The 26,898-nt window shown below is 38.3% G+C and overlaps 1 protein-coding gene across 1 annotated transcript in view; it reads right to left on the reverse strand.

Moving 5' to 3' along the window:
- Positions 1 to 26,898, reverse strand: part of TOX (thymocyte selection associated high mobility group box) — a 222,022-nt gene that overhangs the window by 25,696 nt on the left and 169,428 nt on the right. Inside the window, exons 4-5 of the mRNA XM_075706030.1 lie at positions 16,644 to 16,922; positions 10,000 to 10,230 (exon numbers count right to left, since the gene is read on the reverse strand). Of these exons, the coding sequence (XP_075562145.1) occupies positions 10,000 to 10,230; positions 16,644 to 16,922 (510 nt within the window). The remainder of the gene's footprint in view (positions 1 to 9,999; positions 10,231 to 16,643; positions 16,923 to 26,898) is intronic.

Below are 26,898 nucleotides of genomic sequence, written 5' to 3' on the forward strand. Positions count from 1 at the left end.
CTCACTGTCTGTATGCTGTTGTCCTTTTGAAGATGCCCACCGTTTAGGTCAGCATACAAGTGTGGTGATGATCCTCATCCTAGTTTTGGAAATTCTCATTAGTCCTGGCTTATACTAAAAATCAGGGTAAGTTCTGCCTGTCTGGGGACTTGTTAATTTTCACAAGTAACAACAAGGTCTGGCTGTCAATATTTTTCTCTGAAGGCAAATGAATGCGGGCCTGGCAGTGGGTACTTTGTGCTGACTTTGTGCTAGACTGAACTTGTACTGGGGGCTTATGAAGGAAGGGCAAGTGGGGAGCGAACTCAGCATTTGTAGCAGCACCTCAAACAGGTATAAGCAAGTCAGCTGCCCCTCCCAACCTCTTTTTTTTTTTTTTTTTTTTTCAGCTGTGGGAATTTTTAGCCCTCAGGCTTAAATAGTTTTGTGTGGTAGTAAGTATAACAGAATTGCATCCTTGCAGCACTTCTGGGGAGGAAAAAGGCTTGTGTCATCATTCAAGTGTGCTCTAGATAATGGCTGAAGCTCTTCTGAGTTTCATGCTTAAGACGGTGCCAAATTATGAAACACATCATTTCCAATAATACATTTAACATTTTTCCTGTAACAAGAAGCAGGCTTCTGTTCTGTTGCTTATCCATAGTGTATAGTGGCAATATTTAATGTTATTTTTATCATCTCAGAAATCTCTTATAAGGTCATTTTCCCCTCCTTTGTCAAGCAAGCAACAATTATTAAACAAGCAACTTGACAGGAACATATACTTATGGAATTAAGTAATTTCTAGCCTGCTTTAATTCAATTAACATCATAATTGAATGTCAACTGATTGTCATTCAGGCAGTAAAGGCCCATTCTGATTCAGCAACAGATTTGTTTCCTTACACAATATTTTATTTTCTGTATTGTCCCAGATGTGGAAATTGAATGTTAGCAGAAAAAACATCATTTCTGTATACGCAGGGTGGGCCTGCTTAATTTATTCTTATTCTCTTCAGCTTGTTATAGAAACCCCAAAACACCAAGATTACATTCATTTGTCTAGAAATGGAAGCTGCTGGCATTATTTTCCTACTGTGCTTCACGAATGCAAATTTACACAGCATAATACACAGGTTCTTAGTTTACTACTTAATTACATTTCCAAAGTTTACCCAGTAAGGTAGCTTCAAGTTCCCTTACACTGTTTAGCAAAGTATGCAGAGATACAGAAGAAGATACTTCCCAAAAGGAGTAACTATGAAACTCTACCTTGTGCATATAAGTATATAAGATAGCATTTGAATTAGGCCACCAGGAAAAACAAATGCCCTGGGCTCCCCCAGTGGTAACGTAACAGCCTGGTACCAGCCCCCAGGCCATTGCAATGACCATATGTGTGGGCTGCCAGTACTGTAGCAGCCTACATTGAAAGCTGAACTCTTTTTATTAATCATGGTGCACATCCTTAAACTGACTGTCCCAAAGTTTCATTTGGAGATAGAGGGGTTGTGGATTATATGGTTAGCCACAAGCACTCACAAATACTAGATTCACCAAATAAAACCCACAGTAGAATATCTGCACTTCTGTTTTATGATGCCAACTTCTGGTCATGTTTTGCTTTATATATTTTAACTGCTGCTTCGTTCTTTTCTTCCTGGATCATAAATTCCTTGAGGCAGGCTTTGTGTCTCCTGTGCTCTTCTACATGCTGGATAATATGAAACTCACCACTGATATATATAACTGAAATATACCTGTAATGCCTCAAGCCAAGTTTTTGTTCTGGCTAGTCATCTTTTCCCAGTGAACTTCCTCTCAACTTGCTTGTGGAGGATTATCAACACATCACAACACACTAAGCAGCAGGACTCCTACCCTGTCCCATGTGGCTTGTACCCTTGTTCCCTCAGGGGAACAGATCTCCCTTTCCCCAGTCATCATCACAAGAGCCAAAACAGGCACTCAAACATCTGCAAACGTCCTCAGTTTTGAATATCAGGTGCTAATGGAAGAAGGCACCAGTGACTAGAGTCCCCTTTGATACTAAAGACTTGGAGACAGTGAGTTAAACTGACTGATGCTCATAGGAGAAAAAGAGACTTTCAGAATTTGTGCCTCATGGTAGTCTGAAAAAGCTTTGTGTCTCCTAGCTGACAAAGCATATTACAAAGAACCATGCTACTTCCCTGGCTTTGCCTAAATAGCTGGTACAAGGATGACAAAGAAGGGGAAGTTTTCAGTTTATCTTGCAGATGTCTCCTTAGAGCTGACACTTGCAAGCAAGTTGTATTTGTCTTTTCCAAATGATGTAAAGGTGCCCACATTTGTTTTGATGGAAGTGTTCCATAACCCCCCCAAAATAGTATATGCAAAAATAGCAAAACAAAAAGCAACATGACCGACTTTGTCTTTTTGGTCTCTGCAGTGTTATTACCCATGGGAGTGTCATTTTCACAGGCTACAGTTACAGAAATGGCATCTGATAAAATACAGTAGGCTGCAATCCAGAATTAAATTCCACATTTAGATTGTCGTTCCTGGCCCTACATACCTAGGCTCATAGAGAAAACTTGTATTTTTTCCAAGTGGGAGACATATCTCTAGTTTTAATCTTCTGATTTTGCAGCAAAGGCACCTAGAGCTGCACACACTCGTCTAAAATATGGAGAGAGATATTCCCACAGCAGTCAGGAAAAAAAATCCTCAGAATTGCTTAATGGATACTGAAATATGTTACCATTTGATTTTTAATCTAGGTACATACAGTAACAGAAAGAGGCCCAGGGCTAGCTATATGGCTCAGCAGTCTCTGACTGTAGAGCATGAAAAAGACACTGATGACATATTAGAGGCTTAGGGGAAAGAATTCAGTCTTTCTGGCATGCAGGGGAAAGATCACAGGCCAAATTCAGCTCTAGCACAAACAGTGAGACTTGACAGAGATCACTGGAAATTGCAGCCATTTGCACCAGGCCTAAATTTGACCTTATAGGCTTGACGCTCACAGCTTGCAGGAGCGGGACTGTACATTTTATCAGAAGCATGTTGGATGAAACAAATGACATTAAACATATGATTTATGCGGTGATTACTTGCACTTGCTGGTATTATTTTTTTTAAACATAAGGATGTGAGACTGAATGGAGCATAATAATTGGGCCTAAATCCAGTTTTGTACGCAAATGATTTAAAGCCGTGTTCCTATCGAGCTCAAATGTATGGATAAAGGGTGGGGAAGAAGAATGAATAGAAAATTGAGGCTATTATTTATGCATGTTGCTGCAGCACTACTTGGCATCCAGGGTCCTTTTGGCCCAGCTCCCTCCAAGTACAACAAGAAGGCAAAGTGGAATTAAAGTCAACGTTCGTAACTCGGCGGCCACGTGCGGTATTTACCTAGAAGCTGTGTCTGTTTTATGTAGCAAATGGGTATTAGAAATTCACCCCAGGAAGGGGGGTGTCTGCTATTCCCCACAACTTCAGTGGTCCTAGGAGGCTGCAGGAAGACCAAGTTGCCAGGTGGGCTGGGCAGGAGGCCAGCAGACGATAGCTTGTATTACCCTATACAGAGTAAGATGCTGCAGCTCCTATGGTGACCTACATTCATTTTATTTTTTTTTTTTGCAGCAGGGGAAGGTTCCCATCCCAAGTGCACAGCACGGTCCTGCTCAGGCCAGCTCTGGACGGGAGAAGGAGATGCCAGCTGCCAGAAGTCCTGCAGCCAAAATGCATTGCAAACAGGGGGCCTGGCACTGCCCTCTTCTGAAGTCAGTGGAAGTTAAGGGGTTCAAGGTCTGGCCCTGTGGAAACCAGGGCAATAAAACAATCTGAAGATACAAATTTATATATATGTACACATATATACACAGACATGAGTTTGTATGTGCGTGTATGCGTGCCTATTCTTGGCCCATTTGTGTTCCAGCTCATTAAGCCCAGCTGCTTGGAGAGGAAGGGAGAAGCAGCAGACACCAGGGTGAGGAACAGTTGTTTTAAACTCTTGATGCACTCACTTAGAGCTTCAAAGGGTAGAGATGCAATTTCAATATAGAAATTTGTCAAGAAAAACAGTGGATCTCCCAAGCAGGCCTAAGGTGCAACACTGGTAAAAGTGACTTTGCCGGTGCAGGTAGCTGGGAGGGGAGGTGGAGGGTGCTGGCTGTTGTGCCTATTCCTGAATCCATTTTGCTTGTAATTCACTTTGGCAGTGTGCACACACAGATGTGCCTTTGCTTCCGATTCTCATTTACAAAAATAAAATAAAGCTAAATTTAAACCTTTCGTGGCTGTTCATCTACTAAACTGAAGGTACATTCTCATCCTCTTACATTTGTGTTAAAGTTATTCCTTGGAGATTGCTTCATTAGGATGGAGATAATAATAAAAAAAAAAGGCCCTTTTTAAAGGGAGAACAAGAGGTAGATAAACATCTGCATGAATATATGAGCATATATAAGGAGTGAACAAACTGTAAATTTATGTTTTCAAAATGCTACTGACTACCTTGACCTGATGGTCTGTGTATCCTCAGGACCTATTTCAGCAGCCACACTGCAGAACCCTGAACTGCCTGACACCCTGACACCGAGCATCCCACATGCATGGCCACGTAACGGGAATGCGATGGCTCTTCCACCCATGGAATGAGCTCATTTGTCACGTCAAGCGGTAAGACAGTGACACAGCATTGTGCCCCAGGAGGGAGGAGGATCTAGGTGAGGTGTCCCCAGAGGCCAGGCAGAGCCAAGGCCTCTTGAAACACCAATCTTGGATCCATTTTGATCTGACTTGTGTCTCATGTCACAAGAGATGCTTTGGAGATACAAAGTGTTGGCCAGCATTACTTCTAAAGCCCCTCTTGATCTACCTAATTCATCCCAGCACTGGATAATGTGCTGCTACATCTAAAACTTCCCTGTGATTGAAAGAGAAACTTATAAAAAATGCTTTGTTATTTTTCATGCCCAAATCAGTCTGGGTTATTTTTAGTGACCAAAATAGAAATCCTTGAAACCTTGTGGGTTATAGCGAAAACGGTAACAGTACCACAAACATTGACATTAATGCATGAGGACTTCAATTTACTTAAGTACTGGTAACATACAATCCAACTTCCATCAGATGTTAAAGAACTGCAGCTTTTATCTAGTGGGTCTTTGAGCACCAATGAGGAGTAAATGATTTGATTTTGTGAGCTCCGAGGATTTGTCAGCTGCCTCGTAAGTATAATTCTGGCTCTTCATATTCCTGCTGCTTCTAATTTAGCAGGACAGGCTCATAATTGAAGCAAATTAACTATTTACACTTGCCACTTCTACCAGGGGAAGAGGACACATCAGCAGGAAAGAATGAGTGGGAAATTAAATTCTTCCCACTTCTGTCAGATCTGCCCTTATATAAACACATTAACAGTAATTTCATGAGGCGTCAAACATAGGAATAAATACTGAGGGATAAAATAATGAGGTGTTGGTATTGAGCTGAACTGTTGCAGCTAATATTACTGTGTATGAATTATGCAGCCTGAAAGAAGGCATATGTTACAGCACTCAAACAGTCGCTTTGCCAGCTTCTTCTGATCGTTACGTTTTGGGTCCCCTAGGTGAATCCATCCTTCTTCCCGCTGCAAGGCCAGTGCAACATTTAAGTAACCACACAGAAACACATACACACACATACACACATACATACATACGTATGCACACTAAGCTGTTCATAGGAGGCCAAATTCATTCCTGCTAGAACTCCAGTTAAGTCACTGAAGTTACACCAGAGATTAATTTTGTTGAATGTTGAATAGACATTCAATTCCATTTTTAGAATAATAGCACATTTATTAAGGTCTTTGGCTGAAGTTTTAAAGTTACACTAATGTAAACAAGAACATTTTGTTTGTAATTTGCCACATCTATTACAGCTTTACTAGGACTCCAATTAGAAACTTAAGGTTCATTTAGTACACACACACATCTGGTACTGATTTAAAATGACTTTCCTTTTTCATCTAAGGACAGAAAATGACCTAAGTAGCCTTTTTACCCAGTTTGAACCAGCGTTCTGTCTGAAGGCCAGAGACTCAACCGTTTAACATCCTGAACCCTCTTTCCTGGGGGCTGTTTTTCTCCCCTTTGCAGTAAAAATGTGTGCAAAGGGCAAAGATGTACATCAATAAACTATAAAAACGGGATGCACAGAAGTATAGTATTAACTAAGGAGAAAACAGTGTTTGTGATTGTAAGAGGGGAACTAGAAAAGCCACTGCAAATATCCCTGTGCTATGGCTATAGCACTGAGGAGAATGTACCCCATCATACTACTGCTACAGCTGCTTTCCATTCACAGGTATATTAATCTGAACAGTTTTAGAAAACATTTACAGTGAAAAATTAAGGAAAATGCACAGTCTCTGCTTCTGATCATGTGTAATTATTGTATCCAATTCAGAATTTGAGAAGGAACCATGACAAAGTCCACCATGACCACTAAAGTCCCTTTAATTTCTAGACTCCTCTGTGTAGATAGGTTTGGACAAACAAAACACAGACACACACCAACGCTGTTTGCAAATGGCCCTTGTACGCTCAGAAATTAATGGGAACAGTCATAGCATATGACCCAAAAATGCAAATGCCTTCATATGGTAAAATGAGAGTGGAAGTACACTGTTATCTGCATTAATCTAATAAATTGCAATATTCTTACAGTAAGAGCACCAGAGTGTAATACATTTTAAGTATAACTCCCCTCTAACTTGAGTAAGGCATCCACCATCATCTAGTTCATAATAATATTTCCTTTTTTGTCATTAAAATCCTATTTTCTCAAACAACATTTTCTTAGTTTCTTCACAGTTTGAAAAACATATGTGGTTCTTGCACAAACCCTTTCAAACTACAGTCTAACATGTCAGTTTATCAACATTTTTTTGCAAAGGCTTGGACATACATATACTGCCCTTAGGTCGTCACTGTAGTGAGTTTCAATACCTTTATTTATTCTGCGGTCAATCTTCAGGAATAAACAAGAAGAATTCTATGCATCTCAGAAAAAGCTGGCTCAGGTCGTACAAACAAAGATTTCATTTTGGCATGAAAACATGAGGTTATTCTTCTTTCTCAATAGCTGCATTATGTTCTACTTTCTGATTCATTTATATTTACTATTTAAATAGTAAAAGGAGTTCCAATTCAGGAAACATAATTCTATTTAAATTCCAGAATAAGCATTAGCTTCCAAAACATAAAGCCAGAAGCTTTATGATAATTGAATCCTTTTCAGCAAGTGTAATTCATCAATAAAGTATTCCTCTAATGATGTTATTGTTTCTTTATTTAACTATTTTTGAATTTCTGAAGCTTCTTCAATGCCAAATTCCAAATGCTACATTAATCATTTGTATTTTTAGAGTCCAATTTTCCTACTAGAGACATAGGTTTCGTAACAGTTACTAATGCTCTGGATCTGAAAAATTAGGCCTTTAAAATACAGACCGTCTAGTCAGTTAAGATGTCTTGTAATCATTACTTTGTACTATTAGATCCCTAATGGAATAAAGAATGAGTTTAAATTTATTCTAGAAAATAGGATTGCCAATTTTTTTAAATAGGGACTATCTTTTATTCTTTTTGTACAGTGCTAGATTAGAAAGGGCCTGGGCCTGGAGTTTTAACAATGTGCTTAATAGATGATAGTGAATAGGCAAAATGAGTCAAAGAGCAACAAAGATATGCTAACACAAACTCTTGGAATAATTGGCTTAAAAATCTAGTTGCAGCCATTTTTTCATGGATGCGTCATGTGGATTCCATAACACATCATTCTGCTGTGTTCCAACTTAAATTAAGGACAAAAGAGATAAGGAAAATAAATTTTGTTCTGCTTTTCCAGTGTAGGACTTATTCAATTATTGCTTTCAAACATGAATAGGAAATCCAAGTTAAAGCTGGAAATTTTAGGGGTTTACGTACTTTTCCTAAACAGAATTCTGTGTAAAGACTTCAATTTTCTGCTGGTACTACTAACATGACAAGTTCAAAGGAAATGTGCATTTTATAGTCTTTTACGTTTATCTCCATTATATGGTCTTGGACTATTATTCATGAAGTCAAGTTTTCTGCTTTGTAAGCGGAGCAAATATTATGGAAGGAAAAACTGCACCACTAAACCAGCCACAAATTAAGGGTCATTATGAAAAATGGTGGAGAAAACCAAGCACAAGATCTTGTTTGGTGTCATCATTAGAGAGACGTAAGATTAACTGGATTAACAAACTCTTGAGAAATCCAGGTCTCTGCCTTTCACCATTTCAGGATTTGGATCCACAATCCTACAGGCGAGCAAGATGGATCCAAGATACAGATCTAACTACTTGGAGCACTCCTGAGGTACGTGTTCGGGTGTGCAGATTTCAACATGGGGAGTGAGTCTGGGCAGGTATGCAGGACAAGGAGGAATGGCATCAAAACCTCTTGCTTGCGAACTTAACCAAAAGCAGAGTACGTTTTCTGAGTCAAAAGTGAACACTCATCATCACGGTCCCAAAAAGTAATGTTCAACTACAAGAGAACTGCTGTACTGGGAAGGTCTAAACAACCTGTCAGATCAAGGATGTAAGCTTGGCCTTTGCTGGACATATTAAAAAAGGCAGAAAGAAGAGAAAACACAACAAAATTACTCTAATGTGCTAGGCCAAGTGAATTTTCTGACCCCTGTGTTCAGAAAGCTACCTTTCCTCCAGCTAAACCTTCCAAATGCTGACCTTATTCAATGGTGGATACTAGGCAGAATAAGCTTTTTTTTTTCCAGTTAGTCAATGAGTGCCAAATCTTGATTCTTATTACACCATTATCTTTAACAGGAATCTAGATGTACCTACACCATCCAGTTATTAGCAAAGAAAATCTTTTTTTTTCAAGTCCAAATGATTTTACCTACCAAAAAATCATAGCAATATTTTCCTTTTAATTCTTAGCCTTACTAACTATAGTTGTGTAACAATAATATGCTCAGCGTGAATGATTGAGATGCAGTTTTGTCCCAGTACTTTTCCTTTCTCTGTGCTGACATCAAGACCCACCAGGCCTCCTGCAGCCAATGTAACTCTCACTCAGCATATCCTTTCTCTCCGTATCTGTTTCTTTCTTAAAGTTGTCATTTCTTTATCTACCCAATCCATTCTGTTGGCAGATAGTAAAAATGCAACCAATAACAACAGAAAAGCAATGGTATGCTACAGCGAGGATGAATGGTATTTACCAACCATCACCACTGTAAACTCATGAATGTGGTGAGCTTCACCCAGAGTTCCCCACTTTCACACAGGACCTGGCTGACTCGGAAGGATTACTGGAAAGGTTCAGATACAGCTCTGCTGACCTTGTTGCAGAACCTTTCCATGGCAAGAACCTTTCCAAGGCAGAACCTGCCTTTCCATGGAGGATGGAAGTAACAATGGGATGTGATTTCCACAGCCTACATGTATGCTGTGCAAGAGGATACCCCAGAACACTGTCGATTTGCCAGGGTCTCCCATAGGCCTCTTGGGTCAACACACCTGTAATTCCTTTCGTAAAAGCCAGTTTGGTAGGGAGAAGGTTTGAGCCCAGCTCCCCTCCTGGCATTGTGGAGCAGAACATCTGCAACTGGGAGCTCGGATATTTGTCAGGTCCCACTGTACAGACATGATTTTTGGCAGCAAGGTCCTCCTACACCACACTGGCATACAGAGGGCAATGCCGCCATAAAATCTTAAGGCCCACCAATTTCAGCATAAACCAATCCTCAGTATAATCCTAAAGCTTGTGTCACACCCCAAAACTAAAAAACTCGTTTAGTCATTTCATACAGAAGAAATGAAACTATATTCTCCTTATCTTAGTCTCTTTAAATCGTATTCCCAAGATGCCACATATTCAAGTTTCATCCTGGCAAACAAAAGAAGCTGCCTACAGTGCTTAGATGACCCTGATAACACTTTCCTGAAACAAAGCCTCTGAGCTACAGCACATTTTGTACCTGTTTTTGTTCTTCTCCTAAGCCGTCCCACATTGAAGCTACAATTTTAGAGACTTCACCAAAAGTAGCATTGGGGTTTTGGCCCTTGATGGCTGCTTGAGTGTCTCGAAAGAATAATGCATAGGCAGACACAGGCTTCTGTGGCTCATTTGGGTCCTTCTTCTTCTTCTTTTTGGGAGTTTTGGGTTTCTTTCCCATATCTGAAGCAGGTCTTTTCTCTCCACCATTGACCTGTAACACAAAATTAGAAAAGTACTATAAAAAAGGCCAATTTAATTCAGTCCATCCATCATTACAGCTTCTGTGATACAAAGAGATTTTGGATTTGGCATGCAAAAATGGAATTTTAGTTTCCATCTTTGATAATCCAAATGTTGATGCTATGTCACATGTATAAAATTCATTATAAGTATTTCAGATCATGTAATTTTTTCCCTTGAAGTGCTTTATATTTTGCTTTCATATAATTGTTATAATCTCATTTATAGTTCATCTTGTCATCTTTTCACCTTTTCTAAGTTTTATTGCTAATAGCTATAACATGCATAAAATGAGTAAATTCAACTGAAATTACTTTATACTCTGACCACCAGTTCAACTACATGAATCACCTGCAGACAGCAGGAACGCTGTCATATCTGCCTTTCCCTTATCCTCACCCTTTCCCAGAACTACCCCAGACTAGTGTTCAAATCAATTTCTACTGCAACTGGTGGTACACCTTCCAGGGAATTTGAAGAGAATTTGATTGTGAGTGAAATGATTCAAGGTATAGACATTTTCCCGCACACCTTCTAATCAAAATCTGAAGAAACAAAGCTTTACCAGTACAGACAGTTTGGACCCCTTTAGAGGATCAGTTCTGATCCATCTGGATTTAGCTGCATAGGTTTTTCTTCTGCTCATGTAAAAGCAAATTCATGATGGTTTGAGAAAAGGGGGGAAAGAGGAATGGTATATAAAGAGAAGTGCATGTGCATTATTTGTGTACCACCTGAAAAAAATGCACGTGAGCATTTGTGCAAATTTATTAAATGCAACTATACTTTGCCACTAGCTCAGAGACCCTGATCACCAAAGCACCCTACTTTCTTAGGTGACTTACAAGCACAAAAAGGGACGCTGTCCTGATTCTTCAACAGATTGGAGCTCCATGGCAAAGCAGCTTCTCTTGATATGATCACTTAGTTCATTATACCTTGTAGCAATGATGTGTGATCTTACCAGAGGGTTCAAAGGCTTTTTTCTCTTGTTGGCATGGCCAGAGTACTGTGCATCATAAGTGTTTTGAAGTATGAGAAGATCAAGAGCATAAAAGGTATGCTGTAGGCTAAGGATCTACTAGGTATGACTTTTATCACATCCTTGTATTATTATTTTTTAATAATGCATATCAAGTGACAGAGAGAACACAGATGTTCAAATCAGTGGAACTGCATGAGGAAAATGATTGGAAATTCTCATTTTGAGCAAAAAACTTTTTTATTTTTCTATATACATCACTGTGTGGTGTCCAACAGGGCCCAGGTGACTACAGAGAACAACCTGGATCTCTGTGATTTACTAAGGACAACAATAAAGTGATGACCACAATTTGAAAATGAAGTTGCTTGTTTCCTAATGCTTATTTCCATAATGTTGAGCATTATGTTGCAATAGATGCATCTTTAATATAAGATTAATGGCCATGGAGCCTACTACCAGGCTTTTGGAAAATATGGAAAAACAGAAGCAGTGTGCTACCCATTATTAAGTTATCCCACTTGCAGTCTCTTGCTCTTATTTCATTCTACAGGGTACACAAAACTAGGGCTCCCTAGTTAATTTGTCACTATCAGTCTAAACTCTTCAGACAGTTCTGTGCAAACTCCATGAGCAAGGAGGCTTGACAATAATTTGGGCTATAGTTAAAATTTTACCTCTTACTTGCTAAAATCTTCCTCTTTTCAGACTATTTTTGGACCAATGAGATTTAAAGGTCTCTGTATATTAGGATACCACATTACTTAAACTACCCTTAAACTAGGTGATATGCTGCAGAAACTTGTGTAAGAAGTCTTTTGGTAAGCTGTTCTGAGAACAGCTCTAAAATCTTACTCTCCAACCTGAATGATCAAGAGACTTCAAAACCCCACTGTTAAAAAGAGAGTACTCACAGGGGAAATTCTGTTTGTCTTATATGAAAATAACGAAATAAAAAGAATACCAGAATTCTAGTACTAATAACCTTGCAAATGGCTGAGATGATGGCCTACCTTATGCTCCCATCAGTCTATCAGCTTCATAGACTCCAATTCTAACCACCAAAGCAGAGACAGATGGGAAATAAAATAAAAACCATATATATTCTGCTAGGCATAGTCTTGTGCCTCAAAATCCCTGGAGGTGTAGTTAGCTCATGGTAATCCACCTCCTGTCATGGCTTATTGCTTAATTATGGTGATGTATTTAACTTATTTATCACAAGAAAGCAATAATCTTTCACTTTAAAAAAGTGTACATTAACCATGTTGCACACATAATAGATCACAAGAATATCTAGTGTAGGATTTAAAACTATCAAGTAAGGCACATCGTTGATATCTAAATGTCCCTTGAGAAGCTGGAAAATGTCTATAAGCATATTTAAAATAAACTGCAATAGTACCAAAACCTTTAATGGAGCTAGGAGAGCTGTTTTATGCACACTATCTTGCGGTAATCGCTGTAGTTTAAAATAGATTTTAATCAAGCACCATCTGCATAATAGGCTGAACAGACAACATAGAATTCTACTTATAACTCTTATCATATAAAGTAAATATTGTAAAACCTCTACCACATAAAGAGAATATGCTGCAGCAGTTCTTTAGTAATCATGTTTCTGTTAGTTAATTCTTGCTACTTGCAGTCCTCTTACTATCTTCCCTCTAAAATACATTATTTGAAATTCTCTCATAAGTGATAGTCAAATGAGCATGGAAGAAAACCCTGTTATCCATCTATGAAGAAATACATATTTGCAAACCACTAATGCTTCCAGCAGCTCACAATTATGCTTGGCAATAACTGAATACATGTTTAACAATCCAACAGTATGAATTATGGCAAGAATTACATAAATGTAATATTCTAACTTGAGGTGGTCAGAATAAAGCATGTGGTAAGTGGCCATTTTGCTTAGAATGTTTTTATAGTTACTTACAACTCTTGATTTTTAAGTTCTCCCTTTTTTCTCCTTCTAACCATAGTCCCACATATTAGATTTAGAAGAATTAAGGAGACTTAGAGATGTACACCACTTGCAGAAATAATATCCTTGGTCTGAGGCTACAATTCATATTTCCATGGACCTAGCAGCTTTCTGACTGTATATACATAGCCTTATAATTATGCTACTGTTGTCACTGATCTTACGGTCAAGCAGACTCAGCTGTCTTTCCTTTAGAGCAACAGTGTGTAGGGCAACTGAGTCCTGTAAAATGCAGCTCCTTTTCCTTTTTTGTGCAAGGGAATATATGACGTTTAAAGTCCAAAAGGCCTATATGAAAGAGCCTTTATGAGAATGAGTATTGCCAAAAAATATTTAGCAGCTGCTGCCATTAGTTCTGTGTATGTTGGATAAGGCTTACAACAATTTGAATATTACCATAGAATGAACATCCAAGAAGCTCAGTACATGAACAATTACATCAGTTTGTAAAGTTTCCTTATTACTGGCATTTGGAATATGTACATTAAGCTGAAATGGTCATTTCCTCCATGCATGGAAATCAGTGGTTCACTAGGGATACAATTATATTTCTAGTCCAAACGTATATAATGCACATATTCATTCATACCTTCTGTCACCCTCTTTCTATAAATTCATGCAAACATGAACAGGACACTGAGATTTCTGTATTTTTTTTCTCTAGATAGAAATAGGTATAGTTGTTAGGGATTTTTCTACCAAATCTGCTCTCAAAGGACCAGTGACTTCTCTTTCACACATAAGGCTGGGCATTCAGCTGGCATAAACTAAAGGAGGTCATCTGACACTGAGGTGATTTTCCATTTGAAAATGTACTTTGTCTTTTTGATCAATGTTGGTACATAGGCAAACATCTTCTCCTGCTGGTTAAATAGGGAGAACGTCACTGTTGCTATTAACGATATGGTGAATTCAGTTGATTTTTACACAGTCCTCATGGCAGGAACATCTTACTGACTTCATGAAGCTGCTCAAATGTGGTGAGCTCTAGCAGCTACTACATGACCTCAACATGTGCACTTTTACTGAAGGACTGAATAATGAGCTCTGGCCCTGATTATTAAGTAATATCGCACATCTACATGACAGTTTATAAAACAAAGAGAAAACTCCAAATTTAGCAAAGTTATATTCAGGTAAAAGAGGTTGTCACAAGAGACAGAATGACCGCTCTATCTCCTGCTGTCCCCATCCAGTGCCTTCTTTCCGGGGGAGGAGGATTTTTGGAGTGAGAAGAGGCCTCCAAAGCAGCTCTGAGAAAATTTAATACTGTTGGGGCTGGGGAGAAGGCTCTCCACAGAAAGCTGGTTTATTCTAAGTATTCATATCCATTCATTGGCAGCTTCCAGAAAGAGCCGTGTGACAGAAAGATACACAGCAGAGGGGTTTAAATCATGAACTACAACAATACACTAGCTTCTTATACTGATTATTCAAACCCTCTCGTCTTTTGCAGAGGGAACTACAACAGAACCATTGCATTGGATCAGGTGTGCCAGCCCACTGCCCGACTCCGATGGTGGCCAACTTAAGGCGTTTTCATGAAGACCTAAGAAATCCCATGGAAGACAGGCATGCCATAATCTGCCCCCATTAAGCTTGCATTTTGATCCCCACTAGCTGGAGACTAATTTAAGCCCTCTATCGTTATTAACCAAGTTTAGTAACCTTTAAAAAACTTCTTTTAGCAGAGAAATTATAATTATCAAAGAATTTTAAGGCAACATATCAACTTCAGCATACTGAAGTGTTTTTCTTATTTTTGTGTTGTGTATTGTGCCTTTTTCTCATCTTTTTCTGCTTAAACTGAGCATGAGAGAATTTTAAAGAGAGTCTTCCAAAATAACATGTCTTGTTAAAAAGTCAAACACTATATAAAGTGGCTTCCACAAAGAAAGGACCAAGTTTTACTTTAAAATAAGTATTTCTTTATTGAAAGCATTGGCTTCAGATGGGTACTGTCTGCGTGAAACCAGAACCCTACACTTTTGCTAGCACAAAGTTTTACAGTGAAAAAGTACCTGAAAAATATGGGTTAAATAACTGAAATATTTGATAGAAGCAGAAAGGATATCTTAATTATTTGAGTGGATGTTTTCTCCAGAAGTTTAGAGCATCTTGCATGCTCCCACCAATATATGTAAAAATATTAGCAAAGCAACAGGAGTAGCAAATAAATTATTCTGAAAAAGTAAAGGCTGCCTGGAATTGTTTTTACATAGCTGTATTCTAAAGTCTCCCTCAGTAAAGAAGTGCTCATTTAAAATGTATGAATTATTCAGTAATTTTTAAAACCTAAAGTTTGTGAAATCAGGGGAAAGTCCTGAAATAAAACTTTTGAATCAGAATTTATTCAAAATGTAGTAAAACATATGTCTCCAATTACATGATTATCTTATAGCTTGAGGCATGAAAAACAATATAATTTGAAAACAAATCAGACTTACATTTCTTGACTGGATTATACCTCCTCAGTGACTCACAATATGTTTTCTTCACATTCCTCGCAAGTCTGCAACTTTTCCCCACAAGATATGATGATGGTACAACATCTTCACTACACTGCAGGACTGCTGTAACAGGACTGCTATTTTGTAGTGACCATAAAATAGAGCTAAAGAGGTTCTCAACTTCAATATGCTCTGCTCCTGGTTTATGGGATGACTTTGTGCTAAGTCCCAATCTTTTTGTGTCTCAGCTTTTGTGTCTGCAAAGTTACGATAATATACCTGTGTATTCTGGGGGAAGTTTTCAGGATTTGCGGAGGTTTGGGAGGTTTTTGCATGCAAAACCTGCTATATAAATTGACATTTATCCTTTAAATAAATATCTTGTTAATTATTTAAATTACTATTATTTCTTCATGCCTGTACTGACACTAAAATGAAGCTTAAATATGTCATGTTGGAGTGTCAGCACCTCTCAGATATAAATGCATAATGGGTCTTCAAGATTTTCAAGGTAAGATTTTTAAAGTTCATAGAGGATCTTTCTGTTCTGGTTGCTATGATGTTCTGTTTACTCATTCTGTGACCAAGTAGCAAAGACTAGCATATTGTACAGACTGTTCATACTTTTTATAGCAGTAACTTGATCTTTAACTGGGAACAAACATCCCTTCTATGCAAGTGAGAAAACTCAACCTTTATATTAAAGTCCTAGAGGAATGGCTATCCTTTTAGTGTTTTACAGGATTCCAGTTTGCTCTCACAAAGAAGAATGATGTAATTTACTCAAGCTGCCTGAAGAATTGACTGGAAACTGTAAGTTCTGTATTCATAAACCTTTATTCACTTCAGTCAACCACCAACAATGTATAAAGTATCACCTTAATAACTGTGGCCATATGATTCATTTAGCAGGTCCTAAAAATATCCACCATTTACATAGTAATCCTAGCATCTAAGCCTACCTTAGAGCTATCTTCTCCTTCATCTTCATGGACTGAACTGGATGGTGAAGGAGTTGCAGATTTGCTTCCAGGTGGAGAGGGCGAGTTGTGAGGAACATTGTTTCCACCCATATTCAAACCAAGCTGTGCACTGAGCTGGGACTGGTTAATAGTAGTCAGCTGCCCATGCTGCATCATTCCTGGCTGCCTAATATCTGCAGGTTGAACCCTTGGCCTCATGGTTGCCATCTGAGGATGGGAACTATACTGGGCTCCTTCTGTATTCCGTAAATCTTGCATCTACAAGAGGAAAAAAACTGTATTAAGTATATCACTAATAAAGTGTTCTGTTCCTTTAGACCTCTGTTGGCCTGATTGGCTATATAAAGGCTTAAAAGAAATGGCAAGTACTTAAATAAACATGTAAATACTGGAAATAAACAGAGTAAGGATATGATTGACATTTGCATAACACTGACTGTTATAAACTCTTCAGGCTCTAGCCTCAGCCCGTGGGAATAGCAAAAAGCAACGAAAGCTTGTTTCTTTATAGGGGGAACAAAAGGGCACTGCTTTCTATAACTGCATGTAGAGTATTTCAGAAATGCTGACAAACAGGGACAGATTTGCACTCTGAAGTTTAGAACCAGATCAGAACATGAATATCCTCAAAATTCAAGGCAATTTCCAGATCCTGCTTTTCTTCTTAGGATTTCTGAGTTGTGAATTTGGGAGCTGCAGTTTTCAGAGTTTGACTAGCTAGTATTAGGTCCAAATCCATTTTTCCTGGTGCCGCCCAATGAGATACTGGAAAATTCAGGATTCAGATGACTGACAAGAAGGATGCATTGATAGACTGATTAAATGATTTCTGAGTTGATTTGCCGCTGAGACATATATGAACGGAAAGCTCGGAAGTCGCAGGACTGACAAATGAATCCATTGTGCTATGTGGGTCACCGCTTCTTAGCATTAACGAGACATACTATTTTAATGCAAGCAACGAATTCAGTCTGCAAGGATAAGAATTAAAAGCACTGGAGGATGAAACTCCTTTCTTGTCCAGAGGTCAAATGTACTATACACACACACTACAGCAGATTGCCTGTAACGTCTTTTCAGTATACTCATACGGAAACATGACAAATAGCGAAGAGTGTCAGGGAGAAGCTCAGATTTAAGCTAAGGTGTTCTGTAGGTGATTTAAAATTGAAGTGTCAATTCAGAGCTGAAATGAAATAGATATAGTTGTCTTTCCGTGCATCAGACCAACATGCCATATGTATCGAGAGGAATCTGACAGGAACTACCATTGTGTAAGTTCCATTACAATAAGGACATGTGTTAATGGTTCAATATATTAACATAACCACATTTATTCTACTGACAGTCTTTGTTAGACATGTCATCTGAATTGTATAAAGATCACTCAGATTTTTTTTTTAAACTTTTTATAGCTCGTGACTTCTATAACCTCTCTCTCATACACACACTCCTATATATCACAGCAATCTGTAAGATACCTTTCAACCAGTAACACACAGAAAAAGAAAAGATAAACCTGTAACTTCACCTTTTCTCCTATTATTGATAGTGTAAAAATTTATCAATTTTAGGGAGATACTTTATGAGCCTGGGGATTGATTTTTGTAAAGCTGACTGGTTGGCAGTAAATCAAACTAATAATACCATTAGTTATGGCATACTTACCACTTTACATGTACGTGTGTATCTGAAAAGTATTTGAAATGGCTTCTGACAATGTGACATCACAATTATACTTGTATTTATATTGCTTTAGAAATTAATAGCTTTTGGTAAAAAAGGGTTATCGATACAAACACATTCAAGTTCATTTAATGACTACTAAAGCACCGGAGGAGAGGAGCAGGAACAGCTCACTGTATGAAATCAATTGAAGGCTGAAATCTGAATCCTGGCAGACTTTTATATTTTTAAAGATTGCTACTGACTTCTTGTTCCCTTCCCTCCAGTATCAGCTCCCCTCCTCGCCAAACATATTAGCCTTGAAAGCTATCATTATCTCTGCCTCCAACAGACAACCCATATGAAAAGAGTTGTGCCCATGAAGCTGTAACTGCTGCTCGGCCATTTTGCCCTGGATCCAGCTGTTGGGCTGGGCAGCAGTTGCGGAATGGGGAGTGGGAGCATGGGCTGCCCCGGGCCCTCTCGGACAGTATGGAGTGAGTGGGTAGTGCATGGAAACCCACCTGGTCCCTTGCGTGCTGGGAAGAGGGAGGCAAAAGCCTCCCAAAAGCCCTCCCTTCACCCCGTCTGCAGTGCTCGACCCTCAGCAAGGGTGTGTGCCCTCCCCGGGGTGCCCACCACCCTGCAGGGACCGAGCCCACGCTGCCCCACTCGCAAACACCTTGGGTTTCCATGGGGCAGCACCCTGTGGTGCCGGATTGGGGCTGGGAATAACCCCCCTCATGAAAGGCTGGAAAAGCAAGACTGCTTTTTAATGAGAATACGCATCCTCATGATTTCATGAACTGCAGACAGGAAACAAGCATTATTTGAAACTCCTAACAACTCTTATTTTGAATGAACTTGCAAAATATCTACCTCTGAAAGCAGGGCAAAGGTTATAATTTTAATTACTTTTCCCCAAGTAAAATATAATGTAATTGCTATTATTTGAATGCTCTCTCCTTTATTAAAAACTCCTCATATGAGCTTCAAATATTATCAGATAGGTACTGCAAAGCATTCTGTTTGTCATCTTTAAACAACATATATTTTTAAACAGTCTGTGGTTCACTTGGAGCCCTGGCACTGAACATACACTGTGTTTTCAGATAACATGATACCAACTGGATGGTACTGGATGTATCCCCATACAAAACACGTGAGTGTATATATATATACACATATATATATTTATATTTGCAAGAGAACCATTCACTAGTGAAATTCTAAGGACTGCAAATGAGGTGGTGAGTAGGAACAAGCCCAGTATATTTCTTTTCACATGAATTCAGCTTGTCTTTTGAATTTTTAAATCAGATGAATACCACACCACCTTTACAAAACCAGGTGTAAGCAGCAAGTAAGTGTTTAATAGTACATGTTCCCTTTTAGACGCTAAGCCAGAAACCCTCACCTAAGGGACCTGCCTGCAGAGACCATGCCAGTGTAAGTCCATCACAGAGGGCTGTGGCCCTCAGCAAGGAGGATCTGCACCTGAAGATGAGGTTTCTGGCTCACCTCTCTGCCATGCACCGCAGAGCCCGCCTTCCCCCATCCTGCCCCTTGCTAGTGAAAACGTGGGATTGTCTAAGAAAATGGAAATTGCTCATTCCTTGAGTAAGAACGGGCAGCTAACCACATAACTGTGAAAAGCCATGAGATTACACCGCGGAAAACATGTTACGATGAACCTTCAGGTTCCTAAAGGACCAACAAAGCAAGAACTGTCCCATCTTCCCTCTTGGGTTCAAGAACCATCCCACCCATGAAAACCACACACTTGGGTCACTGCTGTGGTGTGACAGTACGCCCCTGCTTCAAACGCTGTGACAACCTCGTCTCTGCAGGAACGGTGGCACTAGTCAGACACACTCTCTGTCAACATTACATGCAGGGTATGACCAATTTCTTTTAAACTACTTCAAAATCAGAAGCTTCCTATTCCTTGTTCCTCCAGATGGAGTTTTACAAAGCCCACCAATGTGTAGCTGCGCTGGAGCCATATTCAGTATGCAGAAGCAATATTGCGAACACACTCCTGCCGAATGCAAAGCCGAATACAAATCCTGCTGAGTGGCAGAATGCCAAATGGAAGAACAAAGTTAAAGAGTTTGAGTGTTACAGAGGATAAGGACAGTCTTAAACTCACGCCTTCAATGGTCTCTCTGATGAGGTAATAATGATAATATCTGGCACTTTAATATCATTCTCCATCTGTCAGTTCCAGGATGTTTCACAACTTGTGTTATACTCAGCTTTAGAACATGCCTCGTTTTATTTTGGTTTTACTAACGGGGAAGCTATGATACATTTCTTTTCATGGCTATTTTTTTTTTTTTTCTGTTTGCATTTCGCTTATAAGCAGAAACTGAGCATTCACCCATATAAATGTTTGACTGCAAGTTAAAAGACATAGTAAAAGCTGCTAATTCTGAGGTGTGTACGGATAACCCTTATCAGCACATGTTTAGTGCAAAAACACAACAGGGTTGTCCAGCTGAAAACAAGCTCCTAATGCGCTGCTCAGAGCTCCTAAGGTACTAAGAATAAAGCTAAAGTGCTTTAAACATCAGACCATCATTCTCCCCATCAGCTTAAAGCAAAAACAAAGCAAAGCATGCAATACAGAACACAGTGATACCAACCCTGCACAGAAACATCTTACTGTAGGACAATGCGAGTACAGTATCCTAATCATAGAATCACAGAAAATAGTGCTAGAAGGGACCTCAAAAGGTTATTTAGTCCAACACTTTATCTCACAGCAGGATTAGCTAAACCTAAATCATTTCTGACAGATGTTTGTCTAACCTCTTCATAACCTCCCTAGGCAATTCTTGTGCTTAACTATCCTTACAGTGGAAAGGGCTTTTTTCCGTAATGTCTCACCTAAATCTCCTTTGTTGTAATTTAAACCTACTACTTTTTGCTCTGCTCCCAGTGGACATGAGGAATGTTTTTCTCCTTCTTTACAGAAAAGTTGTACACACTAGAAGGCTATTATGAATTTCCTTTCCGTTTTTTCTTCTTTAGACTAAACAACTAAACCTGAAGATTGAAAGACTTTTTTTAATATGCTGTGTTTTCTACACCTCTGATCATTCTTCCTGCTGTCCTCTGGACTATGTCCAGTAATCTTCATCTTTCTTGAAATATTGTGCCCCAAAGTCCACAAAACACAGATATTCTTATCTGACACAGCATTCAGATAGAATCCTTCATCTCTCACAGGATATAGCATTAAATAATCCCTAATTATCTGTCATTTTTGATACAAGCTGGTTAACCCATGCAAGATGCAGAAAGAGTTAAATTACAGGACTCTGAACTAACATCCCAGAAGGTGGCTTTAGGAAGCAAATAATTTTTTTCTAAGAAGTATTATGCAGGCAGCTACAAAAGGAATGTGCTGTTAGCAAAGTAATTCCCACGTTATTTTTCTTGTTATAATTAAGAACTGTGATGCAACATCTCTCTGAAAAGCCATAAAAGTCCAAATTGTCCCTCCCTATTTAAACTAATTTACAATAAATGTTGTCATTAAATGAAAGAAGACAGGTTGCCTTAACAGGTCGAAGGAAATACAACAGGTGTAAGTATATGCAAGAAACACTAGGGATAATAGACTGGAGATGAAAACATTGAAACATGAGAAATACATGGGGCTTACTCACTGAAGCAAGTGGAGATCACATATCTCAGTACCCTTCATATCAAGGCACAGCAGGCATTATTTCTGTTACCACCACCAGGTCTTACAATGATTTTTACTCAGTTTTCTACTGTCTGAGAGCTCTTACGAACTTTTCTGATGGACACAGTGGAAATGGTTGACAGTTCTTTGCTTCTTGTCTAAATAGTCAAGGTAAGTCAGAGCGCAACAATTTTTCAAACTATAAGAAGCTATTGTTATAGCTTATGTTTCTTATTGAAACATAAGAAGCTATGTTTCAATCAATCAATTAAAAAAAAAAATAGGGAGAAAACCCCAAAGGATCTTAAGTGTTATTATGAAGATAAGCACAGTGTGCTTCCTTCTTCACTGGCGTCACCTATCTGAGTCACCATGTAGGCATCACAGACATTCTTTGGTAGGCAGAAGGGGTTTCTGTTATTAGTCATATTCTCATTTATATTCCCAGTACAACTTGTGCCACTACCTGTGCCATATTAAATGTGAATGTTTGTCTGTTCCCAAATAATGCTACATTAAAATGCAGCACTATCCCCAGTTGTGCCAGCCTCCTGAAAAGCCATGAGATTTGCTTAGAAATGGTACTGTTTTTATTTTAGGTGTTCTAATTGTCTTCTGCCATAAGCCAATGCACATCTGCAAGATGTTTTCTGGTGACACAGAGATGCTCATTAAAAAAGAGAGAAAAAAAATTGAATTCCTGCAGAATCACTTGACTCTCTAAGTCAAGGTTTCAAAAGAGAAGAAAAGGTAACATTAAGTTGCCAGACAGGTTTGTGAGACCTGGCACACAGAGAAGGAATTGTGTTTGGGAGACCATACCCACCATTTATGATCAAAACAAACAATTGCAAAACCAAAAAAACTCATACATTCTTTCAATGATCCAAAATGCAAGCAATATTGATCATACAATCCGAGCTAAGTTTGAACTTAAAAGAGTGTTTAAAAATACAGAAATGTCCATTTTAGACACCTTTCACTCAGTTCATACTGATAATCAAGCAGTAATACCTCACGGTTATTCAGTGGTGGTTAGGATCCTAGATTAATAGCAACTGAATCAAAAGCAAACCGTGCAGTTTCATGTATTGTTTTCCATCATGGTGATGCTATTCAGTGAGATAACTTAAAACTTGAGATAACTTTAACATCTGTATTTGTACACCAGAGAAAAAGAAAAAGTGACCCCTATATTTAGAAGTCCGAAATCTGACAAGTTAGGATTCACTGATTAGAGTGGATAAAGCTGGTAACTGGTACATATGTCCTGTCATGAACAAAAGGCTGATCAAACCCAATGATCCACATAGTATCAGATTTTTGTTTCCATTCAGTTAAAGTAGAAATCATATCTGCAACCAAGTCTTCTTTTAGCACATATGTAAGAGAATGAGTGCTAAAGACAGATTTGTTATGAGAGCTAAGGTTACTTTAAAATGACCACAGAGAACCATTCAAAACACATTAAACGGAATAATTCAAAGCACCACCTAACAGAGGAAGAGATGTGTGTTTTCATCATCTCATTTTTATAATTCTCTTCTGTATCAGCTAACGGCATAATGAAAGACTAAGTTTTAGAGTAAGTAGGTATTTGGGGAGTATTTTAGTGTGGTACACAAGTGTATTTTATATACTATGCCCAGTGCTTTTTCAGGATAAAATGAAAGGATCATTCAAAATTTCTGTTGATTAGGAAAACAGTCTTAAAATTAAACAGCAGAAACCTCACATGTAAAAAGAACCCTGAACTAAAAAAAAAAAAAAAAACCTATTAAATTTATTACTCTAATCTTTTCAAAATCATTCTGTTAAAAATTAAACTACTTCAGGTTGTTTTATATAGTACTGATTCTGTAAGTGATCTTAAGCTCCTTTAAAACAATTATATACTCAAAATTCGACTGCAAAATTTTATAGCATGATCACATAATGACAAGAATGCAGTAATATACAGTTTCTATATTTCTTGGTACACAGTTAATTTGGTGACTATTAACATTCTTTTCTACTTTATGTTTTAATATCCTTTGAGCCACACAGGGCCAAGGTCTCAAAACTAATCATAAAAAACTACCGACTGCTATTCACTCTAATATAATAACCCTTTATTTAAAACAACCTCCAATAAATTTCATTATAAGAAGTTATTAAAAGGGTTAAAAACCTATTAAATGTCAAAGAATTTGCCTGACTCAAACTTCTAATAAAGAAACAGAATAGGCTTTCTTTCTGAATTATTTAAATCTTTACTGACTGTGCACTGAACCATGAAATTAGAAAAGTGTTATTAGAAGTGTTCTCTGGTTTTTATAAAAGTTGTAGCATAGAATATATCAAACCACAGTCTTTAACTAGACTAGTTAAAGAAATAGGTTTTTAATCCTGAATACATGGTTTTCCCTGATATAAAGGGTCATAATTAAAAGTCTGGCCTGGAAGCTGAAGATAATAAAATTATTATTACAGGAGCATACATGTTCATTTGGTATATTCTGGATGCATGTTTCCATTTTAATTTGGACAAATATCTTCAATTTTGTTTGATCTTGCAAAGTCCACTAATTTGGACCCTCTCAGCAAACAATTAAGCTTTTAAGAGTGACTCATTTTAAAGAATTAATAGTGAATAATTTGTGTTATCTTTTTCTCTTTTTTTTAAGTGTCTAATGCTTAACAGCAGGTATAGGTTGACAGCAGACAAATGGAATCTAGGAGGTACAAGTCAAATATTCTAGCATACATCTCCTGATAACAATATTGTCCCTTCACTGCTTTTTTGCAAATAACAACAGAACCCTTTTCTATTTCACCAGTTATTTACATAAGGAAAACAATCATGCATTTCACATTTATTTTAGTGTTGCTAAAGAACTCCTGAGTCAGCAGTATATTCACAGGTTCACTCAAACACACCTGAATCAATAGCCTTTCATCAAAAGAAATGAAGTCAGAAAGACGCTTGAAAGAGACTATATTGTCTCCCCTTCTTAGACAATAAAAATAGAAGCATCCAAGGAACATGAAATGATTAAGTCTAGGAATACAAACTAGATCCTTGGAAATACTGTGAAGAGTGTGAGGCCATGCTTGCTGTAGGGCAGGAAGGAAAAGGGGATGCAGGCAGCTACTGTTGTCTTTGCAGTGATTTGCTCCTGTGACTGACCAACACAGCAGCCAGCGTGAGACTGCTGTAACCTTCACTGGCTTCTGCTCTATTGTATTCCATTCTATCCCATTCCATTCTATTCTGTTCTGTTCTGTTCTGTTTTTTTCTATGATGTTCACTACAACAGTATCAAACTATCTTCCTGCAGTGAGTTGGGCAATGTGACTATTATCTGTCACATGTTGTTTGCTCTACCTGCTTTAACAGACAAAGGTACTCTGACCACACCATCCATCTCTCCGTACCACAAGTAAAGGAAGTTGCATTGGTTACATTTATATTAATACAACAGCCTGGAGAGTCTTTCTTGAATCAGCCTCCAGTAGATGATTTGTAAATTTTCCAACAGATTTGCCAAGAGAGGATCTGGCCACATGACAGCAGAGAATGCTAAGCACAGTGCAGGGCCAGGAAAGTAGTTAGTGCATAGTCGTGTATCTCTCAGTGATGCCAGTGTATCTGCTACTGAATTTTGTCATACACATTTTAAATATTTTATATGGTAGTGTTAATATTTAGAAGACAGGGGGACTTAGCATTTAAATAAATAAATTTCCAGTGAGATATTCATATTCATCACATTACATATTTCAAAAGAAAGTGCAGCTTGCATAGGATTTAGAAAGTGTTTAATCTGAAATAAACTGGAAATATTAGAATTAGCCTGGGATGTTTAAATAAAGGTATTTAAGGATGTTTACACTTAGTAAAGAAAAACATGTGACTTGACTACAGTATTTATTAAGTTAAGACTGACTCCATGCAAATGATTTGGGTATGCCAATGTTTGTACGTTTAGGACAATACAGATGCAGTCATTTACTAACTTGATAGGTGTGAAAGTCTTTGAGGAAGATGTTGAGATTTTGCATGACCAAGTAACCCTTTGAATTCTAGTCCATTCAGGCTCTTATGTTGTTTTAATGAGCTTAGTTTCAGTAAGGGATGGCTGCCCAAGCAGAAGCTACTAGACCTACACTCATTAATGACAGATACAACAGGGAAAAATACTGAAGGTAAAACAGAAAATGTAAGAGCTATAACTGCAGATCATTCTTGGTGACTCCATACTGTGTATCATGTTAGCTCATGCTCTGCCTCATTTCTCATCCCTTCTTGAAAAAGCTCAACCCTAGGTTCGTAATGCTGCATTATTTCCATGCACAGCAACAAATTCTGGAGCTTGATGGTGAATTGGGGTCTGCCTTTCTCACCCTTTACACACATGAAGTTAAAAGACAATGAATGGTCAGTTCTCTCTAGTTGGCAAGTTTGGTCAAAAAACCCCTATGAAATAGTCAATATGCTATATAAAGCAAAAAGGTTTTCAAAAGTGACTCATCTGAAATGCATGTCCGGCTAATTTGTGTCCTTCTGTGCCTTCTGTCGTTCCTCTTTGCCTCGACAACTGTTCCACTTGCCTACCCCAATGAAGGTTCTGCTGCTCATTGAGTTAAGTATCTTACCTGAAAAGCCATGTTCCTCAAATTCAATGGTAGGAGGTCCCCTAAGTGCAGGGGATGTCCATGTGGGAAGAGACAGAAAATTCCTCTGCTTAGGAAATCTCACTATAGTAGCTGTGACACCTGAAAAGTTGGTGCAATATTGGGGTGTCTTGTGGTTGCCTAACTCTACAGGAAAACTGTAGGATCTGAACTACATCTTAACTCAGTCCTAAGAAATGCCAATTCCCTCGCAAA

The sequence above is a fragment of the Pelecanus crispus genome, chromosome 2, assembly GCF_030463565.1.
Source record: "Pelecanus crispus isolate bPelCri1 chromosome 2, bPelCri1.pri, whole genome shotgun sequence".
In the NCBI taxonomy this organism is placed as follows: Eukaryota; Metazoa; Chordata; class Aves; order Pelecaniformes; family Pelecanidae; genus Pelecanus; species Pelecanus crispus.